Source organism: Cervus canadensis, chromosome 4, assembly GCF_019320065.1.
Source record: "Cervus canadensis isolate Bull #8, Minnesota chromosome 4, ASM1932006v1, whole genome shotgun sequence".
In the NCBI taxonomy this organism is placed as follows: Eukaryota; Metazoa; Chordata; class Mammalia; order Artiodactyla; family Cervidae; genus Cervus; species Cervus canadensis.
The window spans coordinates 59,344,216-59,367,168 of record NC_057389.1 but is presented as its reverse complement, the minus strand read 5'-3'; the positions used below and the strand labels follow the sequence as shown (position 1 = coordinate 59,367,168).

Here is a 22,953-nt window from a genome sequence, read left to right as displayed (position 1 = left end):
CTAAGACATCTGAGATATTGTTTAGATCATGGACTCTTACTTTGACATGCCAGCATAGGTAGATGGACAGGCAAGCACATCAGATGTCACTGCTTGGCAGCTGATAAAAGTCAGTGGTGCTATAATACTAAGCACAGAGCCACTAGATTAGTCCGCGAGGGAAGGGGATGCCTCTTCCTTCCCTTTAGTAGTAGTTTTAACCCAGCTGGCTCTCTCTGGAACTCGGGTAAGTCAGTCCCTTCTTTATTCCTGCTTCAGGTTTTGGGTTTTGTTTTTGTTTTTTGTCCAAATCAGAACAGTATGTAAAAGGTGATCTTCAGATAAAAAGTTCAAAAGCCACAAGATCATAATGGCATTATACAAAGATTTGAAAAGAATGAGGCCTGTTCATTCCACTGAAACTATAAGGCATTAAAAAAAGTAGAAGGAAAGATAATTGTGTGTCATTATTTTTCAGTCATCAGTTTTCTTTGAAAAAAGGACACCTGGCCTAACTGTAACTGTGCAATGTCCTATTTTGAAGCTTCAAAATATCCTCAGTTTTCTGTTTAAGTTTGTGGTATATTAGAGATAGGGGGGAAAGTTAAGATTTTTCTAAACAGGAGTGTTAATAGAACTTTATTCATAAAATCTCTGTAATTTATTTAACATTGTTTGGAATAAAATGATACTGTCATAAAACAGAAGGATTATAGAACTGACTGTTGAACAGTAACTACAAACACGAAGAAAAGCCTTCCAAAGTTATCTGCATGAACATCTGTACAAAATTTTTTTCAGACATGAAAATGAAATGTTTGAAAGAACATATTTTTAATTGAATTTTTTTAAAAAATAACAGTAATTGTTAACTATGTAAGCTGATATCAAAATGTACAAGACAGTTGACATTCTAAAAATACACATAAAGAAAAACAAGGAACTTTCTGGAAAATATCTACTGGCTATTTGTTTAACAGTTTATTCCTTGCTATTTGAAAGTAACCTGAATGATCTGTTGGCCCACAAAGGAATTTAAAATCAAACACTGGATTCAATTCTGCAATGGAGTAAACCCATAACTATAAAACTACTTGCCTTGAAATAGTCTCTTTTTTTAAGAGTATCTAATTAAAGCCTCCTTTTGGATGTTTTTCTCCAGTAATTTCAAGGCTTAATATACTTAATTACTAAAATGCACCCTAGTTGAATGTGCTTGTGTTCATAAACTCAAAATTAAGAAATGTATGACTTTTTACGTGCCTTTTTCAATAGAATCTTTCTCTTGACTGTTTAGTTGCATTTTTGTTCTTTCCTAAAACTGTTTAAACTCTAAACTATACATACAACCTGAGAATCAAGGTGATGGGTTTAGAAATTTTTCATTAAAAATGATACTTTATTCAAGAGAGGAAATTAATCATAAGACTATGATTCAATTATGACAATTTGGTTAATTTTACTACCTAAAGGTTTGATTTATCATTACCTCAGTGTTGGTTTATACTATATGAAACAAACTAAACATATTCTGAACTAAATTACTTGATATTTTGAATAAAGACAGAATCAATGTTAAAACAATTTATGGGGCTGTCTTTTTGTGTAAAGTATATATATAGTCCTTCCCAGATTTACCATACTAATGGAAAAAATCATGTGAAAATATTTCTTTGAGGCTGATTTTAGGGGCAAATGATTCATCAAAGGAAAAATGGGGACCTACTGTCAAAGGTCAGGAGTGCCAGTGCAGAGTTAAGTAAGAGAAATGGCAGCCATCTTTTCTTGGAAAAGTATAGGCTAGCTTCAAAGCTGTCTTACTTCCTTCTGTACATCCCGTTTGCCACTTCAAAAGAAAAAATAATACAGGAATGAAAGCAATTTCAAAATTTAGTCTAAAATACATACTAAACACAAAAATAATTTAAAGGGAAACCAAATAATTAAGAGAACAGCAAGACCAATGACTAGATAATAAAATCAAAAAATAACAAAAACTACAAAGGGTTCTGGAATACAGTAACTTATATACATACAGAGAGATACATGAATGCAGTCACTCCTTAATTATCATCTAGTTTGGTACTATGGTCAATCGGGAATCAAAGGGAGAAAAAGAGGCAGTGAATTATAAGGTAAAATGAAATCCACTCACGGTTGACAACAGTGAAGTACAGATGTTTGCTGTACTTTGTGAAACTGCAAAAGGATGAAGGAGCAAATATGGACAGTAATGTTCTTTAGAAAAGAAGCACCCTGCTCGCCTTGATTGACCATGTCATTCATCACAGATCACCAAGACGTGAATTAATGGTGCAACAGAAGAGCTGTTCATTGGTACTGATGAGCAATGGGAAGAATTCAAACTGAATAGAAGCTAATATATTTAACTGCTAATAATTTAAAATCAGTAACTCTCTGTGGCTAATGAAACTGCAGGCTTTGGTCAAAAGCTAAACATGAAATAAAATTATCACACTGAGCAACATCACAAATTTTCTTTTCATAAACAAACACCTGGCAAACTCAAAATCAAAACTTTTCCTACATCTTGAAGCCCCCAGGTGTGCTTGAAGAATCACCCAGAGGTAAGCAAACACTAATGAATTATTTTTTCTTATTCTCAAGTGGAAGTCATTTGTGCAAAGACAACACATAAAGGAATGGAAAGTCTATGAGCCAGAAAAGTTCCACCTTGAGATGACTTTGAAAGCACATAAGCTTTAAGAGAAAAAAAAAAGCACATAAACTCCTAAAGATCTTAAACAGTACCATTTTTATGCAAATACTGTAACTGAATCACTTTCTTCTTTTGAAGGAACAATATTCTTCAAGAGAAGGCCACTCCATCAAAGCCAGGAGCACTGTATTCCCAGGATCTCAACAAGGAGGCACAGACCAAGGTCGCTTCTGATTCACTGCAACCTTCTGTAATTCCAGGCTTGCAGACCCAGATTCAGGACCCCACCCCTTCAGGAGCAAGTCATTACAATAATAAGTTGCCTTCAACTTCCATAAACCAGCTAAACATGTTTAACTACGAACGTCCAAAACACTTCATCCAATCCCAAAATCCATGTGGCTCCAGACTTCAGCCTCCCGGACCGGAAATCTCCAGCTACTCTAGCCAGACCAAACAGTCTTCCATTACCATCCAACCCCGCCAGTGCACAGAGCAAAGATATTCTGCCTCCTCAACTGTGAGCTCTCACATCACTATGTCCTCCTCTGCTTTCCCTGCTTCTCCTCAGCAGCTTACTGGCTCCAACCCAGGCCAAAGGGTTACAGCTACTTATAACCAGTCTCCAGCCAGCTTCCTCAGCTCCATATTACCATCACAGTCTGATTACAGCAGCAGTAAAATCCCTTCCACTGTGGACTCCAAGTAAGTGAGCTTTAAAAAAAAAAAAAAAAAATATATATATATATATATATATAAAGAGAGAGAGAGAGAGTTAGATAGAACTGTGTATCCTGGGAGCTAGTATCTGGGGGGAGAAGAGGCATGGGTTATGTACGTCATTCCTCACTATCTAAAAAGTCAATGTGACCTCATGGTCTCATTCCGTATTTCTCCTGGAACATCTTGAACCAGGGTACTGGTAATAAGTCATCTGACCCATTCTCCAGTGTCCAGGTTGAGTTAAACCCAAATCACCTATTACTTCATATTATACAATTACTCACCTATTATTTTCCATCTTCAAAAAAAAAAAGTTCTAACATACCCAAGAACAGTGAACTATTTCCCCAGCTTTAAGTTCCTCATGCTGTAAATTTGATCACTCTGGTTCTAAGCTTAGCTGAGGTGAACACCTGTCTGCTCTTCTTCAGATAGGATTTCCTCTCACATAAGCAGAGGCTATTAAGTTTCTTCTCAGTTTTAGTCTTTTCTTACTATCCATCTTCCCCTCTGATCCTGAATATCCACTTGGCTAAAAAGAAAATATGGGATTCAGACACTAAAGTATGTGAATTTTCCCAATGATCGGAAAAAAAAGGCTTGAATAGATAAAGGTTCGTGACCTTAAAGTTTCGAAGATCATTAAAACCACACTTTGTTCAAACTGGTCGGACCAATCTAAATACAGGGAAGAATACCTGCAGACTTATGCAAGCATGTACTATTTCCACAGCCCTAAAACTGTCCAAGGAGAAACTGATATGAAGAAGGACATAGTGGTTGTGCTTTTTTTAAAACATGAACTAAATACTTTGTGCTTATGCAAACTTTGGGCTATCAGTTTTCCTATTCCTCAGCTGGCTAGAACATCAAGAGAATTAAATCAGAAGCATCTGAAAAACTGATGGAATATGTTTTGTTGGTTACAGGCTTATCAACAGATAAGCTGTAATTCTTGCTAATTTCTCTCAGTTTTCTCTAGAGGCTAATTTTTCAAGAGATTCCAATTGTTAGTGATCTAACCACAGCAAATCTACTTGCAAAGAAAAATTTTCAATATTTTTAAAAATAAAAACCAAGAAAGCCAAACACATTTGTTAGAATCCTGTAGATACTAGGTAGAACCATCTGAAATGGCTGATAAAAATTTTGACCTACAAAAAGGTATTCTCACAGGTTTGGCCTAATAATTTTAAAAGATGCCTTCAGGAATTAAGAGCTCTCTCCTCCTCTTCCATCCCAAATTTCCATTATACCCATTATCACACATTGTAGATTTTTCTTAGTTACATTTTACCCAGATAATCTTTTTCCATCTAGCTTTCAATTATTTCTAAATTTCCTGTATAAGCATATTTAAATCTCAAATAACCTTTTCTGACTACTGTATTCTTCTTAGTAAAGTCTTTAATCCTATTCCAAATTCCTGTCCAGAAAAGAAGGCCATCAAATAAATACTAGCGAGCCATGACCATGCACTTAGTTCCGTGCATAGAACTAAAGACAGGAAAAAAGGATGAAATGGAGAGGATGAGAAATAAAGCACAGAAGGACCCCAAACTAGAGATCAGAGATCCAGCTTTAGCTGTTCCATTTTCAGCAATCATAGATAACTCTTTTAATCTTCCCACAGCCACTTGATACCCATGCAGTGTCCAGCTGCACAGGGTGGAAAGCTCTGGCCCTTTGAACATTTGTGCACAACTCCCTCATTGTTATGATGGGCTTAAGTTTGCCCTGTCTTCCAAAATAATTCCTTGGATTCTGACCTAGAGAAGCTTGAAAGCTTTAGTTAGCTTTTCATCAGTAAGGAACCCTTAAGCAAACGTTTCATACATTTGCTTGAACCAACAGACTGGAAATTTAGAGGAATTCTTTAAGTACTCCTTTCAAAAAGCTTGCTGTGTGACATTCAGCATGACTACCTTACCTGCTAGGTGATTCAGTATGTTGATCTATAACGAAAGTAAGGATTTGGGTGATTAATGTTAGGGGGAGAAAACCCTATAAGGCACCATGCAAGTATAACGTTAGTTTCTAATTATGAACAGATAGCAAGTCCTAACCCTTAAACCATGTTAAGATGGTAATAACTCAGGTATTCAGTGAACAAAGTGACTGAAGTTACATAAATACATATAAGTCATTCTCAGCCTTGGTTTTAACAGTCCTTTAGGATTTCTCAGACATATTACACTATAATATGACAGTTTGACAAAATTATTATTTAATGTTAATTCACTTTACCAAACACATGTAACTTTTTTAAAAAATGGCAGGCTAGCTCAAAAGAAAAAAAAGGAAAAAAAAAAAAACCCAGGCAGACTATTCTAACTTCATACATTTGAAGAAATAGCAGATCTATAAAACCAAAGGAATTTTAACACTTTGACCTGGGAATTCAATCTTAAAACAAAATCACCTTACTATTTACTTAAACATTTTGTTTGGCTATTTACTTCACTGAACAAATCAGACTTTTGTTGAGGATTGATAATAGGCAATCCTGAATATCTGGAATACAACAAGGGAAAACGTATATATTCAACTTTCAATAGAGTATCTTGAATACAATGAAAAATATTCATTCATTGAACTAATAGTATCACCTCACTATTTTGAAAGCTTTGGGTTAGTAGATATAAATAATACAACAGTGAGTAATAAAACATCTTTCTTCCCCTCAGTATATTTACAATCTAGAGATTACTAACCAAGTCCCCAGTCTGCAAAAATTAAAATTCTGGCTCCACTCAGAGGAAATATATTTCCCCTTAGCTTACAAGTTCTTTTAATGATCCTTGAGAATTTTTGAACAGGAACATACCGGAGAACAGACCAAGGCTTCCTCATCTGGATATCTGGAGAATGTTTATTATGATAATGGCAAAATATTCAGAGGGCAGTGGCCCATTTTCCCACATAATATAATATCTATTATACTAAATGGGTATAAGCTAGCACCTGCAGCACCCTAAGTAAATAAACTAGGTAAAATATGAACAAACTCTGTTAAAAGCATGAGCTACCTAACAGATCTAAAAATACAGGACTCCCTAAACACCACCCCTGCCCTCTATCAGAATGAGCAGGGAAACTCTGAGAGGTGCAAGGACGTCTTAGAATAAAATTTAGGACTGGAATTTGAAATAAGGATTTAAACCAAGCTATTCAAATGCCATTCAAACTTGTTTTTTTCTAGACTTCCTTTTTTCTCAGTTTACATTTCTTTCTCCTTCCTCCTCTAATCATCTTTCTCTAAAAATCATTTTAGCAACATTAAAGAAACTATTACTTTAAGAAGTTGTTATATAGTGCCATACTTGGATATCTAGAATATGAAATTAATAGGAAGTAGAAATTAAAGCCAGAGATTATATAAACTGTAAATTCAATTCAATGCAAGAGAATATTCACTGAACACCAGTAGTCATGCTGGTAAATGTTTAACGATCAGCTCTGGAAGGTGGTAATTGTGGTACTAACCAAGTTCCCTAGTGTATATATTCCCACCAATCAATTTCAGACTTTCAACATGAGATCACAGTGAGTTGGGAAGAGACACTAAAAATCATTTTCTTAAGCCCATATGAGTCAGCTCCAGTACACTAATGCTTACTATCTACCCATAAATCAAACTTAGGAAATTCAACTGGAATATTGGAAGAGCCCTCACGTTGCCACTTACCGGACTCACTCTCACTTCTTTAGGGAAGATCGTCAGGGAAAAACATTCTTCTTATGTCTAATCTAAATTGCTCCTCCTGCTACTTAATTTTCATTTGCAAAGACAAAAAGAAAAGAAAAAAACAGCTGGTAACCATTCCTATAAAATTCTTCTTGACTGTTATTAAGGCAATTGGTATTTTAATAACACCAGCAATACTAAGTGGTAAATTCAACCTACCTAAAGGTGACTGACAAAAAGATGCCAATTCTATTTTACCACTTCTTAAAGATTTTTTTTAATCTTTTTTTCTTTTTAAAGCTATCAACAACCCTCAGTAGGCCAACCTGTAAATGTTAAGTCATACCAAAATGCAAATGCTAAGCTCACACCAAGGACTCCTGACCACGAAATACAAGGATCAAAAGAAGCTCTTATTCAAGATTTGGAGAGAAAGCTAAAATGCAAGGACAGCCTTCTTCACAATGGAAACCAAGTAAGCAAGATGTCTATTTTGTATAAAAAGACAGTAGAACTATAAAATCTTATCTCAGTAAGAGAGTTGTTTCTGTCTCACAGAGCTATGCCCATATAATCAGCAAGGGATAGGATTATCTAAAAAGAGGGAATATTTGGATCCTATTCTGTATTTCTCTGCATGAAATCCCTTCTAGGAGTTCAGTAGTAAAAAATGAAGCAAATGGGAAAAAAAAAAAGAAACAACCTGAATGACTTAATTCAAATTTTGTTTTAAGCGCTGCCCTTCCATAAAAACATCTGATGACCAAATAACTAATGAGAAATACTGTCAACCTGACTTCTTCATGTACTTTGGTATATACTACTGATGGAAAACAGCTACATTTCTTATTTTACACATTGTATTATTAGTCACTGATATCTGAAACAGTACTGCTATGTGCCTTTAATCCACTATTGGATTGGCCAAAAAATTTGTTCGGACTTTTTGAAAGGAAAAAAAAGACATGAGTTTGAGTAAACTCAGGAAGATAGTGAAGGACAGAGAAGCCTGGTGTGCTGTAGTTCATGGGATCGCAAAGCATCAGACATGACTTAGCAACTGAACAACAACAAAGCTTGTCTTTCCTAGAAAACAGAGATGAATATTTACAGATGAAGGAAGTGGAAATGCTTTGAATGAAAGAAAATGCTTTCTTAAAAATATAGTATCTATCATTCAATAGGCATAATCATGTTTCTTTGTTATAATTCTTGGTGGTTTTAAGGCAAAATCATATAAACAACTTTTATTAAATCTCATTACTATCTCCTTTATGATTCTTTCTTTAAAGCGGCTAACGTATGAGGAGAAGATGGCTCGCAGATTGCTAGGACCACAGAATGCAGCTGCTGTGTTTCAAGGTCAAAATGACAGTGAGGCACAAGATTCAGCACAGGTAAATTAAACTAATCTTTATCTAACTGGAGCACTTTTCTTTCATGTGATTTTTAGATTTATGTTTTTCTAAATATTTATAAATAGCATTTGAAGCAAAAGTCAATTATTTCCATGCTGCATTAGATATAAAAAAGGACAGGCCATAACTAGTTGAATACATACACAAAAATTTTTTAACTTTACCCTATTTTCTGGTGGTTCTAATATCTCCATATGAAATGTTACAAAGTCAAAACACCAGAAGGCTAATGGTGTCACTTTTCATCTGGACATTTAGGGGTCAGTTAGACCTAGGACTCTCCCTACAACGTCTACATGGACAGAAAAATTATGAGTTGTAAATCTTTAACAGGACGGAAGTTAAAACTCTAAAGAAAGTAATTGCAACCTTTTCTCATAAGCTGTTTATCATTTCAAAGTTTTAAAATAAACTCGTGAACTAATGAAACATCTAATTCCTTTGACATGTTCCATGTATTTTGAAATGCTTATTAAAAACAAAACAGACAACAAAAACCTTATGAATAACGGCTCCAGGACTAACAAAAGCATCCTTTCCAAGAAGGGATTAACTTTATGGAGAACATAAAGTGAATATTCCACAGGCATGTTCCTGACCAATTTTATTTTAACAAGTTAACCTCAAAGAGAAGTGTACCACTGGAGAGGCAGAATGAACAGCTATTGCTTCCTGTCTTCCTTCTGTAGTTATCTCTTAGTCCTTCCTAAAAAGTCCACAGAAACTGGGAGCAAAAGGGATGAAACCAGGCATTCAAGAATTCCAACCTCCTAAAAAGCATCCTTCTAAAGTATAAGAGGAAAATAAGCTTGTTTCTATTAAATGTGACTCTGTGTTAATCACTCAGTTGTGTCCCACTCTTTGCAACCCTATGGACTGTAGCCCACCAGGCTCCTTTGTCCATGGAATTCTCCAGGCAAGAACACTGGAGTGGGTAGCCATTCCCTTCTCCAGGGGATCTTCCCAACTTAGGGATCGAACCCCACGTTGCAGGTAGACTATTCACACAGGAGATCCAGGTTCAATCCCTAGATCAGGATGATCTCCTGGAGAAGGGAATGGCTACCCATTCTAGTATTCTTGCCTGGAGAATTCCATGGACGGAGGAGCCTGGTGGGTTACAGTCTATGGGGTCACAAAGAGTCAGACAGGACTGAGTAACTAACACTCCCCTTTTTCACCACGTGTGACTAGACTACTAAACAGGATAGAGTGCGGTCTTTCCAGCACAGCAAGTAACCAGGGCCTGAGGACAGAACTTAAAGCTCTCCCAGCTACTGAACACTTCACATGTTCACTTATTCAACTAATTCATATGAACCATCTACTGTGTGCTGGGCTCTGGAGTTGGAATAGGAGATTAAAGCAAGAATAAGACCTAAATATATCTCTATAAGAAGAAGTAACTCAAAGTAACATTATATTGATGATGTTACTCAAAGTAACATTATATTACAAATTCAATGTATGATTTCAAGGGCAAGGATGTATTGTTTTTCTCATCAGTTCTTCAAAAACTTTAAAATGAAGATGATAATACCAAGAAAAGAGATAGCAGCAAAATATATTATGAAATCAGAAAAGAAAAATCTTACACTTCAAACAGTCTACTTAAATTATACAAAATGTCATCAAACTATGGGGTTGGCCAAAAAGTTCATTTGTGTTTTCCCTAAGATGTCATGAAAAAACCTGAATGAACTTTTTGGCCAATGCAATACATATAACCAAAAATATCATACCTATGAATACAAATCTATATACATATTCAAACCACTACAGGAAAAAGTAAAAAACTTAATTTGGATATTATGATTTTAAGTAGATTTTTTTTTTACCAAAAAATTCATTGATTGCTCTTTTTTATATTTGATTTATTTTTAATTGGAGAATTGCTTTACAATATTGTGTTGGTTTCTGCCATACTGACTGTTCTTTTGACATTTTGCTTAGAGAAACTCAAAGCCTCACCAACAATTATTGCAGAGTTATAAGAATTTTGCTTTAGAATGACAAAATACAAACAAAATTAAAGTTCATCCCAAATAAATTACCTGTATTTATTTGCTATGTTGCTATACAGATGTTTTTCATATGTCCAGGTAAGGACTATATTTTCTACTTCTGTGTGTCTCTCACTATACCAAGCACAATGAAATATGAGAAACAGGCACACAATACCTTACCAATTAATTATAATATTCATCAATTCCTGATTTCATCCTCAAATATGAATAACTTTCTGGTGCTCAGATATAAATCCTAAAAGATAGTTGCTTAAATTAAATACATCCTTATTAAGCAGGAAGTAATATTGTTTTCCAAAGGCTATTCATAGCTCTGCAGATAGCTTCCAGAGTGTCCATCAAGATTTTGTGCCCTGAGCTAAAAAGAAAAGTATTTTCCAGTCTAATACGTGTTTATTGTTGTTCGTGCCACTTAAGAGTAGTAGGCATAATACCCTGTTATCTACTGCCAACACAAGTGACTTCATGACTATTACTGTTTTACCAAAAGACACTCTGTACTATGTGCTCCCATTTCAAATACACCAGGGGGATTCATCATCCTTTGACATAAAAAATAGTCATTTGAAAAATGAACCACCATCAATTCAAAGTTTAGTTAATTTTCATAAACCATATCTATTGAATAGTCTTAATTCTATAGAGATTTCTTGCTAGAATACTGGAAGGTTAATATACCATATTTTAAATGCTTAACAGCTAAATATATAGAACTATCTATGACAATACAAACACAACCACAACAGAAATGTTCCTTTCAACTACAGCTACTAAATTCTGCTTAATTTCAAGCTACCAGTGGCATGTTAACATTATCACTTTGTTTTAATTTCAAGCAGCACAATATAGAACATGCACGACTGCAAGTTCCTACATCACAAGTAAGGTAAAAAAATGTTTTTAATTTTAAAGAAGTATGTATTTTGCTACCTAAAACATGTTCATATTTTTAAAATGTAGTATTTACAAAATCCTCAAGTTTCTTACAAACCTTTTATAAAAAACAGTGTCACCAGAGGGGATAGCGGGTTGGTGGGTGGATAAATTAGGAGTTTAGGATAACATATACACACTTCTAGGTACAAAACAGATAAACAAAAAGGACCTATTGTACAGCAATAGGGAACTATATTCAATGTCTTGTAATAACCTATAATGGAAAAGAATCTGAAAAATATATATCTGTATATAACTGAATCACTTTGCTATACACCTCAAGCTAACACAACACTGTAAATTAACTATGCTTAGATGGTAAAGAAACTGCCCACAGTGTGAGAGACCCAAGTTCAATCCCTGGGTTGGGAAGATCCCCTGGAGAAGGGAATGGCAATCCATTCCAGTATTCTTGTCTGGAGAATCCCATGGACAGAGGAGACAGGCGAGCTACAGTCCATGGGATCATAGAGTCAGACACAACTGAGCAACTAATACACACAATAAAAAAGTATGGCTATAAAAAAGAAAATAATGTTTATACTGCTTTGGAACCAATAGAGAAAAACAATGTGAATTTTCTAACATCCAAGATGACGATAAAAAATTTTACCTGTTAATTATCACAACTGTCTCAGAGGAAAATTTTTAAATGCCTTGGTCAAATAAGCCAGGACCATGTTTCCAGAGTAAACTTTATCATAATGAAAACCCAATCCTAATTATACAATCATTGCATGTGACTAGAATTGTCCATGCATTTTAATAGATTAGCTTCTTCATCAATTCATGGCACTGAAAAAAAGAAACAAAGATGTATCATTTGTACCAGATGTTTCTAAATTGCTACCATTTCTAATAGTCATCAAATATGCCACAGATAAATACAGCTCTGCAGCCTCTCTCCATTGTTACTACACTATCAGATCAAACAGCATAGCCTCTGGGGTTTCAAATGTGATGGCTAAATTATATTTGCATGAAAGAAAGAGCAATGACAATTCTTCTGCATAGTGATTATTAAAATGTTTTTGTAGAAGCAGATCATCTTCAAGGGGAGATGTGAATGATCAGGATGCAATCCAGGAGAAATTTTACCCACCTCGTTTCATTCAAGTGCCAGAGAACATGACAGTTGAAGAAGGAAGATTCTGCAGAATGGACTTCAAAGTAAGAAAAAAGTTCAAAAATATTGAAGAAAAATTAACAATGGGATACTAGGTTTTGAAAAATGTCTCCTCCTCTTCATAACTTTCTACACAGCCTGACAAGTAGCATGTGTGTATGTGTGTGTGTTAGTCACTCAATCATGTCTGACTCTTTGCCACCCCATGGACTATAACCATCAAGTTCCTCTGTCCATGGAATTCTCCAGGCAAGAATACTAGAGTGGGTAGCCATTTCCTTCTCCAGGGGATCTTCCTGACGCAGGAATCGAACCTGAGTCTCCAGCATTGCAGGCAGATTTTTTACCGTCTAAGCCACCAAGGAAGCCCAAGTAGTGTGTATAGTGGGTAAGAACACTATACAGAAGTTTACCTGGGTTAGAATCCTGGCCCTGCCATTTTCCAGCTGTGTAACCTGAGACAAATCATTTAACATCACTACCCTTTTGTTTTCCCTGTAAAACGGGAATAAAATTTGTACCAATGTCATAAAGCTATTTGAAGATAAACTGAGTAAATAGGTATAAGGTACTTACAATAGTGCCAAACACCTAATACCCTATATAAGTGAAGTTTTCACAACAATAGGATTTCCTAAGTAAAATGCCTCTTCAAGAAATTCAAGCTGCCCTGCCCTCTCTTGGCCTAGAAGAATTCTTCAGGCTAAAATAACTTATTAGAAAGGCCTACATTTTTATTAACATCATTTTGGAGAACTTTTTCTTCATAAAATATTTTTCCAGATTCCTTATGAGTGAAATTCAGTGTACACATTTGATTGTTAAGGCTTATATGAAAACACTTAACAAAATGTCATTCATACACCAGAACTATAGCTCAAGAACACTCTGTTTTGGAAAGGTTATTAATTAGATTAGCAAGATTCATATATATGTGTCTCTAGGACTTCATCTGCACTTGCCATTAGCCAGAAAAGCCATATGACTTCCATATTCCTTGTGGAAACCAATATAACATAAATTAATGTCCTTAATATAGTAATTAAGAGATCTTAAGGAGCCTGAGGTTGTATATGAAAGAGCTAGATGTGGTCTGAGATAGTCTAAAAATAATATATTAATTTCAAGGGTTATCATTTTTACTATTTTGCTAAAAATTATTGAAAGAAAATACCTTATAAGATTGTACTTTGCATTTTTAATCACAAACCCACTCAGGTACTAAATTGTTAAAATTCATAAGTGGACAAAGGGGTTCCAGTGGTCTGTAATTTAAAATTCTGTCGTCTTGCATTTCCCTCTCCAGGTGAGTGGACTACCAGCTCCTGATGTGTCATGGTATCTGAATGGACGACCAGTTCAATCGGATGATTTTCACAAAATGATAGTGTCTGAGAAGGGTTTTCATTCACTCATCTTTGAAGTGGTCAGAGCTTCAGATGCAGGGGCTTATGCATGTGTTGCCAAGAACAGAGCAGGAGAAGCCACCTTTACTGTGCAGCTGGAAGTCCTAGGTAAGCTTTCAAAGAGATACCAAAGAGCTCCTTAAAAACATGTCAAATCAAAAAAGAAACTGTTGAAAAAGACTTTACATTTAAGGTTAATGTCTACACTACAGAATCTAGTAGAATATCAATTTTTATGTAAAAGTTACAGTGGGCAGAGGTTGAGGGAAACTCAAAGAAACTACAATGACAAATCTACCACTAAAGCTTTTCTGGAAGAGAAATAAGGTAACATTTCAGACAGACCAAAGAAGGTAGTATACTTCAGTTACATTTTTAGACATACAGTATTTGTAGATTAAACATTAAAATGAAAAATTTTAAGCTAATCATTTTTCTGGTCTATAGTCTAAAATAATCTGATTCACATTTTCACAGGTTGTTATAATCACACATAGCTTAAAATTAAAGAGTAAATGTTAACTTTTAGCCTTAGGCTATGCATTTTTAACCAGAAAGTAGTCTTTAATTATGACAAAAATATGCTGACTTGCTTTAGAAAACAAGTAGAATAAAACTCATGTCTCAAACTTGTTTTTAGTAGTTTTCTGTGTCCTGTTTTAAAATATTACAATTTAACTGCTTTAAATATATCACATTTGTAATGACTTAAGACATCCTACATCAGAGATATTTTGCTGTAATTCACTGTTTATTATATAAAAGCTTGATCAAGCTAAAGGATGGGCAATCCTGAATTTGTATTCTACCCAGATGAATGAAAATGCTGTAAGATTATTCTATGATATAATAAGGGACCTCAGACTAAGGGAAAAACTAGTGATCTGGGAATTTTAAACACACACAAACCACACACAGAATTCAAGGGATTACACTTAGGGCAAAACCTTTCTATGCCAATAGCTCCAAAAATACTATAATGTTAGAGCTGAAAAAGACTTCAGCTGGCATTCATCCAATCTCCTCATTTCTCCTTCAGAAAAGCTAGGGTTATAGCATTTAGTACCAATTACTCTTTTCCCTCAGGTATTTGAAGAAAAGTAAAGACATAGTAATTACTGGCATTTGTATATTATTTTATAGTTTACAAAGTGCTTCTTCATTCATAACCGCAACTGATCCTCACATAATTTTGTTCGGTGTGGGCACAGCAGTCACTATTACTTGGATATTACTTTATAATAAATAAAATTTAGTCTCAGAGAAGCTAAACAAAAATTTCCCCAATGTGCATGGCTGGTGGGCCAAACAGAATTTGGACCCAAGTTGTTGGCTCTCTTTCCACCACTCAGTCTGTCTCCCTATAGGTAAGATGATGACAACATAACTTAAATTCTTCAAATGAAACATGATTATAAAGTCAATTCATCATTATATTACTGTTTTAGAATTATAAATAGTAATACAATATACAACAGTACTGCATATTATTTTAACTGAAGTTGAAACATAAAACCTTCCATTCCTGTTGTTAGTACTTTCTAAAACTTTTATATCAGCATACAGACTTCATAATACTTTGGTTTGACTTAATATTTTTATAATATTTCAAATACATGAATTTTTTATTAATATGTAGCAAAAGAACATAGAAGAGCACCAATGTTCATCTACAAACCACAGAGTAAAAAAGTTTTTGAGGGAGAATCAGTGAAGCTAGAATGCCAAATCTCGGCTATACCTCCACCAAAGCTTTTCTGGAAAAGAAATAATGAAATGGTACAATTCAACACTGATCGAATAAGGTAGGATAAGTATTTTGAGAGTTAACTATAGAGTACTTGGGTGAATCCAGTTATCCTTTGAAATGAATTATAAATGGCATGCATTTGTGACCTCAATTTGTCTAATTTTAAAAACATATGTAAATGAAACTAACATACTATTGTAAATCAACTATACTTCAATTTTTTAAAAAATATATAGAAATATGATAAGCCTCACTAAGCTAGATTCCACTAATCAGAAATTTAGCAGTTAAAGTAGGCTAGGATTTACCTTTTTACTAACAATAAAAGATGACTCAAGGAAATAGATGATACAAACAAGATTAGGGGGATGTTTAATTCAACAAAAGCAGCAGTTATGCAATGACTAACTACAGACTCAGAATTTCCAAATGCTTTTTTTTCTTCTTACTAGTCTGACTCTGTAGGTCAGAGACATCATAAGTAAATTCTCACAGAAAAACTAATTCCTTTACTTTTCAACTTGTAATTATCTTTTCCAGTTTATATCATGATAACTCTGGAAGAGTTACTTTATTGATAAAAGATGTAAACAAGAAAGATGCTGGATGGTATACTGTGTCTGCAGTTAATGAAGCTGGAGTGACCACATGTAACACAAGATTAGATGTTACAGGTATGTCACGCTCTTACAAAGTGCTATGTCAAGTGTTAAAAAGAACTTAACTGAGATTTAGTAAGAAACACAAATTCCAGCATAGTATAAAATCTGAAGGATTCTTCTCATAGTCAGTTTTCTGTTTTTTCTTTTCCTGTCTGATAACGACTACCTAGTGCAACCATTGTGTTTAGAACAAGTTTTCTAAATTAACTTTTATTTGATCTATTTCAGCCCGTCCAAACCAAACTCTTCCAGCTCCTAAACAGTTACGTGTCCGACCAACTTTCAGCAAATATTTAGCACTTAACGGGAAAGGTCTGAATGTGAAACAAGCTTTTAACCCTGAAGGAGAGTTTCAGCGGCTGGCAGCTCAATCTGGACTCTATGAAAGTGAAGAACTTTAACCTCTCTACCAACATTGGAAAACACAACAACTACACTATCAATAATATATTCAATTAAATTTTTGAAATAAATCCATAGCTGTATTAACAGATTATGGCTTTAATTAGGTAACACAACTAATATATATTTATAATACATTTATCCTTTGATTCCTGCACATTCTATTTACCTCTCTGGTTTGTGAAGCCTACAGAAAATCTGGATTTATAATTGTAGAAGATCTTTAACAAATGTGCGATTTTAACATTTAAGTCATACACACACCTACAGTTTATAAATTAATATCAACATTTTAAACACATCTAATGCTTAATAAGATTTACTGATACTGCTTTCTAAATACTGTTTTATCTGTTTTTTTCTGATGGGAATACTAACATGGTATAGATTATCTGAGTGTTCCTTAGTTTTATGTCAAAACAGAATAAAATTTCAAATATTTAAAACAGACTGTCTCCTCTTCATAAAAGTCTAGATCTTTAAGATAAAACTACTGGTTTGTGACACTCAGCAAAACCTATGAATAACAAGCTCCAGAAGGGCAACAATACTATATCCTAGAACAGTTTATCTTGGCGAAGCTCACAGCTCAGTTTATTCCTCCTGATACAAAACTAGACTTTTTATGTTTGCACTTCAAAGGCAACCACAATAACTTAAAGCATGATATTATCTCTCCTGTAATTGTGGTTTTGTTTTAACCAAATAGGTTTCTAATTTTTCAAGATCACCGAGCTCAATGGATTAAAAATAGCCTGCAGCCCTCTGCCTAATTCTTATAGTTCATGTAAATTTGAAAACTTACATGGGAGGGGGGCTTCCTCCTCCATTTCTAGTTCAGATAACCTATTACTCTAGAAAACATAATTTTGCCAGCCTCTGAGAGTCCCAGTACAGGAAAGGGCAAATCCTGTGTATCTTTAAGTTAGGCCAGTAGCCCTCTTTTTCTCAGGTCTCTACTCCACTGGCTGCAGGCCTGCTGCTACGTCGCTTCAGTCGTGTCCGACTCTGTGCGACCCCATAGACGGCAGCCCACCAGGCCTCCCAGTCTCTGGGATTCTCCAGGCAAGAACACTGGAGTGGGTTGCCATTTCCTTCTCCTAGACCTCTCCTATTCCTTTTATCATTGATAGTCTTTGACCCCTGCTGTTGTATGGCCTAGTTTTCCTTTTTACCTGACATGAAACAGCCTTTATCAACATTATTCTATATCTCTTTCAGAGGAATAACAAAAAGCGGCTTTACTTTTTACTTTCAAAACAGCATGACCAGTTTCTCAGCTGGCTAACCTGGGGCTTTTTAGTTTATTCCTTTTTATTTTCGTTTTCACCAACAGGAGAATCCCCTCCCGTCACACATTCTGGCGGGCTTGTGGATGCCTTAATTTACAGTCAAACATGGTTTTTCCTATCTATAGCTAGTTTACAAATCTCATCTTTGCAAAGCTTCTATGTCAGATATGAGTCTGGGCTCCCAAGAACTACTGTTTTGGCCTACCCTTTTACAGCATCACTGCTAAACAGATTTTTTTCCCCCAATATATATACTTCAATGTTCTCTTCAGCCATATTGGGTGGAAAGCGGGGTGGAAGCTATTTCTAGCAACAGCTCTCAATTAGTAATAACCGGTTTCTGAAAGTTGCAGCGGCGGAGTGGGGTCTCCGTTACAATTTCCGGCGTCGGCGTTGAGCAAACTTTGCCCCAACGCGACTTTGGTTAAGTAATTTATTCTCCTCAGTTTCTTCAAGTCTAATACGAGGACAAAACACCTACCTTTCAGGAAGGGGCAGTATGAAGACTAAACAAGCCAACAGATTAATTAAAGAGTCAAGAAAAAGTAGCCCATTATAATTAGTACGATTTTCATGATTATGCTCAGGCCTAACGCCAAGTTTGCCGTAGAAATCGACAACACCCAGGAGCCAGCTGCTGCCATGCGTAGGCCGGCCTCATGCCTCACGCCAAACCATTCCACGCAGCCCTCAGTGCGCACGCGCACTCGTATCTTCAAGCCCCGCATGCGCGCGTTGTTAGAGGACTCGCTCAGGCGCACAAGCCAGGGGCGCACGTGCACAAGAGTACTGCGCAGGCTCTGAAGGCATAGGAAGGCGAAACGGGCGTCGTAGTCCAAGTCGGCAATGGCTGAGGCTTCGCGGTGGCACCTAGGCGGTGAGGGGCGCTCCTAGGGAGTGGGTGGGGCAGGGCGGAACTGGCAATTCGAAATACCCTGCAAGAAAGTTTGTAACCCCGCATGATCTCTGATGAGAGATATAATCTCCAGATCGGTTACCCTTCACAGCCTCTTCTTGAGAATCGGAGAGGCTCATTGTGTGTGACAGGAAAAGTGAATCCTCGAGGAGACATCTCGCCTCTTGCCCTTGCCCGAAGCTGGATCTGGGTGCAGCCACTTGCTATACACTGGCCTTCGCTGGACCAGCCTTATAAGGCCTTTGTTGATCGAAGGAGTAGCGACCTTAGCAGAATCCCAGGCAGAGTCCTTTTTCCTCCTCCGGCAGGAGCCAGCCATCCCAAGCAGTGTTGACGGATGGTGAAAAACGATTAAGGACAGATGAGGAGGTTTTCTTTGGTTTGTATTTTGCATTTTCAGTTTAAAACAAGACTGGTAAGGAAACATCCGGGTTATAAAATTCATCATGAACAGTCATAAAATGATTGCCCACTATCACCATGGGAAAATGTTACTAATTATTCCTTCTTCATAAAAGTGAGAGTAAAAACATAACCAGAAGCTGTTGGAGCTTTCCTTCACAGTGTAAACAGCTAAAATTGCCTCTGTTTTTCCACCCCTGTGATTTACATACATTATAAATTAAAGAAAAAATTTTGTTTTATGTCTCACAGGAACTCCGAAACATAAACTGCGTTACAGAGAGGATGTAGAAATTAGAACCACACTTCAGGAGTTGTTACTCTACTCTATTTTTTTAATAAACTTATGTATATGTAAGTACACAGATGTAGATGAAAACAGTTTGAACTAAAGTCATCTGTTGATGAAAAATAAAACATGGGTTTTATTTTTTTTAAATTAGGCTTTTAGACTACTGAAACCTCTCAAAAAATAGTGACACATTTCAAACACTTTAAATTCATTTAGATCGACACCATGTCCATTTCTTAAGGGGCACAACTTTAAGTCACGGATTTAATAAAAAGCTTTCATAGTCAACTTTGGTTGAATCAATTATTCCTGTTGGCAGGTCTATCTTGAATATATTCCCTTGAGTTGCCAATTCTTGATTTCTTTTAGAGCTATACAGATACATCAGCTTCACCCTAGTCAGACTACAAATGGGTCAGACAACAAATAAGGCCTAAGAAGTTAGTCTTGATGTCTACTTTGATCTTTTCCCTAGCATGTTAACACAGTTAATAGTAAAATATGCTAGTTCTGAGTTACAGGAGATACAAATCAGTGCAAATCTTTAGGGAGGACCAGGAAAACATCTCAACCTACATTCCTCCTATCTGTGAGTTAATAGCATGATCAGTATTAAAGAGCATTTTGTCTTTATAGCACCCAGTATACAGTAGATGTAAACTCACTGGCTGGACATATGTCAGTATTGCAGTTATTGGGCTGGCAAAAAAGTTTATTCAGGTTTTTCTGTAAGATGGTATGGAAAAACCCATACAAACTTTTTGGCCAGCCCAATATTTATCAGTTAACTAATTAATTGGTATGTGGGAGTGAGCTTGAGTCAGCTATTGATTAAAAAACAGCTTTAACCATCTCATAAGTTATAGTTTTTAAATGCTTATTACAGAACATTTGGGGAGTGGAAAATATTTAAAATCACTCAATCACATTATTCAAGGATTTTTTTAAAAAACACCTTTTTATAACTAGGAAGAATGGGAAATCTCCGACAGAGGATTTTTTAAAATATTTTGGTGTATATAATGACATAATATGCAACATTAAAGAATGGCACAGGTTCATGTTTGCCATGGAATAATGTTGAAGATGGATTATTACTAAAAATAAATATCTTCTAGCAAAAAAGACATATTTAGTCTATACCCTGAACTAATAGTCCATGGGATGGCAAAGAGTCAGACACAACTGAGCAACTAACACTTTCACTGATCTAAAACCTACACACCTACCCCTAGAAAGAATGAGAAAGAATACTAGTTAATATTTTTTTCAATCTTATCATGTGCCAAAACATAGTTTTAAGTGTTCCACGTGAACTATCTCACTTCTCAAAACATTAGAAGATATCCCTATGGTGGGATAAAAAAAAATCTGTTTGATTTTAAAGTTCATATCCTTAACTACTTAACTAAATTGTGCTGCATACTCCCAGTGTTGGAAAAAAGCCAATTTGCATGATAGTATGTAAAATGTAGTCTCAGTTTTGTAAAAATAAAGTTGTCTTCTCTATATTGTGTTTGCATTTAGAAAAATCTGAAGAATATATGCCAAACCTAACTCTTACATAGTGGGTTAAAGAAAAGTTCTTCCTGTTTTGTATTTTTATATTTTAGTTTTTTTATTATTGCTTTTATAGTTAGCAAAATAAAACAATTTTCAAAACAAAATTAGGAACAAATTACATTTTTAATCCTGATAAAAACTTGAGTTTTTTTTAACATAAGTTTTAAAATAAAAAATTCTTTTCCTTAGTGACTTTTGGGATGGTAAACCCACATATGTATTACTTAAACAAAGTTATGTCATCTCTGTTTTTGGACACATCTGTGGCTGGTGAAGAAAGAACCAACTTTAAGTCTATTCGCAGCATAACTGACTTTTGGAAGGTAAGGTGTGATTGGATGAAATAGTTTTAGGTATTGCATAAAAAAGCCTTTGGCACACATCATAGGAATTTGATACTTATTTATTGAAGGAATGAATAAAAATAAATGTCATTTCTTCAAACTATTATAATCAACCAATGTTTATTGAGAACCTGTGTTCTCAGTGTGATATAGTTCTTATAACTTTAAAATCGTATATGGTGAAAATTACTGTTAAAAATGCCTTGAATTGCCAATAAATTCTTTGCCCATGTTGTGGCGAAGGGTTTTCAGTATACCCCTTAGAGAAGAAAGGTTATAGAAATGAGTTAATACTTGTTAAGTGCTTATAGAACAGTACATATAAAGTACTCAGTAAATGTTAACCATCTTCATTATAATCAACATCACCTACCATTACCATTATTAATGGTGGCTTGGCTAATAATTTTCATACTTGTCCTCAAAATCACTGATTTTTATATTCTTATGGATAACATTATGAATGTAGATTCTGTTCACAGTTGACATGAAAATATTTTTCCCATAATATGTATTTTTCTATATGAAGTTTATGGAAGGACCCTTTTTGGATGGTCTGTACTGGGACTCATGGTACAATAATGAGAAGCTATATGATTTAAAGAACAGCAGTCGCATCTACTATGAGAACATACTTCTAGGACTCCCCAGAGTCCGTCAACTAAAAGTCCGCAATGGCACATGCAAGGTCTATTCATTCTTTCGGTCTTTGATGGATGAATGTTATGACAAATACACTTCTAAAAATGAAGATATCACTGATTTTGGCCTTAAACAGGATACTGAGTAAGTAGTGTAAAATTACACATAACTTTTGTAGCACTTAGCATTGTATCTTCAAACAACTGTGAAAATATATTTATTTTCCAAATGATACCAACAGGGAGCTGGCAGGTAAGGAGACTCTTTCAATAATAGTATCAAAGGAAGACTCGGAGATGCAGTGCTGAGAAAAGGAAGAGTAAACCAGTTAATTTTTTGTTTACCATAGGACACAGAGTGTTTTTTTTCCCCCCAGCTGTGGTAGATGAAGTGTTAAGTCATATTGAACACAAGGCAGAGTGCCCATTTTGCTTTTATAATCAATTCCCTGGCTCTGGCAAGATGCTCTTATACACATCCCAAATGCTTTTTTGGGATCCCTAGGGAATGTGTCTGAAGTACTCTGCTGCTTTCTCACTCTGGCTTACTTCAGTGATATCCTGTATTGTTGCCAGTAGGGCTTCCCTACTGTATTGTTGCCAGTAGGGCTCAGCTGGTAAAGAATCCACCTGCAATGCAGCAGACCCTGGTTCAATTCCTAGGTTGGGCAGATCTATTGGAGAAGGGATAGGCTACCCACTCCAG

At 35.4% G+C, this 22,953-nt stretch overlaps 2 protein-coding genes across 5 annotated transcripts in view; both read left to right on the top strand.

Annotated features, from left to right (window-relative positions):
- Positions 1 to 42: 42 nt before the first annotated feature.
- Positions 43 to 17,245, top strand: MYOT (myotilin). 4 transcript variants are annotated; one of them, XM_043465424.1, is made up of 10 exons: positions 43 to 226; positions 2,798 to 3,364; positions 7,371 to 7,545; positions 8,363 to 8,467; positions 11,355 to 11,401; positions 12,489 to 12,621; positions 13,884 to 14,091; positions 15,623 to 15,788; positions 16,274 to 16,407; positions 16,624 to 17,245. In XM_043465424.1, exons 2-10 carry the CDS (start codon positions 3,009 to 3,011, stop codon positions 16,794 to 16,796), a joined length of 1,497 nt encoding a protein of 498 aa, XP_043321359.1. In that variant the 5' UTR covers positions 43 to 226; positions 2,798 to 3,008; the 3' UTR covers positions 16,797 to 17,245. The 4 variants fall into 4 exon arrangements, with proteins under 4 accessions (XP_043321359.1, XP_043321357.1, XP_043321360.1 ...); XM_043465422.1 differs by having other exon boundaries at positions 11,352 to 11,401; XM_043465425.1 differs by having other exon boundaries at positions 103 to 226; positions 2,920 to 3,364.
- A 1,690-nt stretch (positions 17,246 to 18,935) lies between these two features.
- Positions 18,936 to 22,953, top strand: part of PKD2L2 (polycystin 2 like 2, transient receptor potential cation channel) — a 40,769-nt gene continuing 36,751 nt past the window's right edge. Inside the window, exons 1-4 of the mRNA XM_043465421.1 lie at positions 18,936 to 18,966; positions 19,660 to 19,761; positions 21,452 to 21,585; positions 22,136 to 22,392. Coding sequence (XP_043321356.1) covers positions 18,936 to 18,966; positions 19,660 to 19,761; positions 21,452 to 21,585; positions 22,136 to 22,392 — 524 coding nt within the window. The remainder of the gene's footprint in view (positions 18,967 to 19,659; positions 19,762 to 21,451; positions 21,586 to 22,135; positions 22,393 to 22,953) is intronic.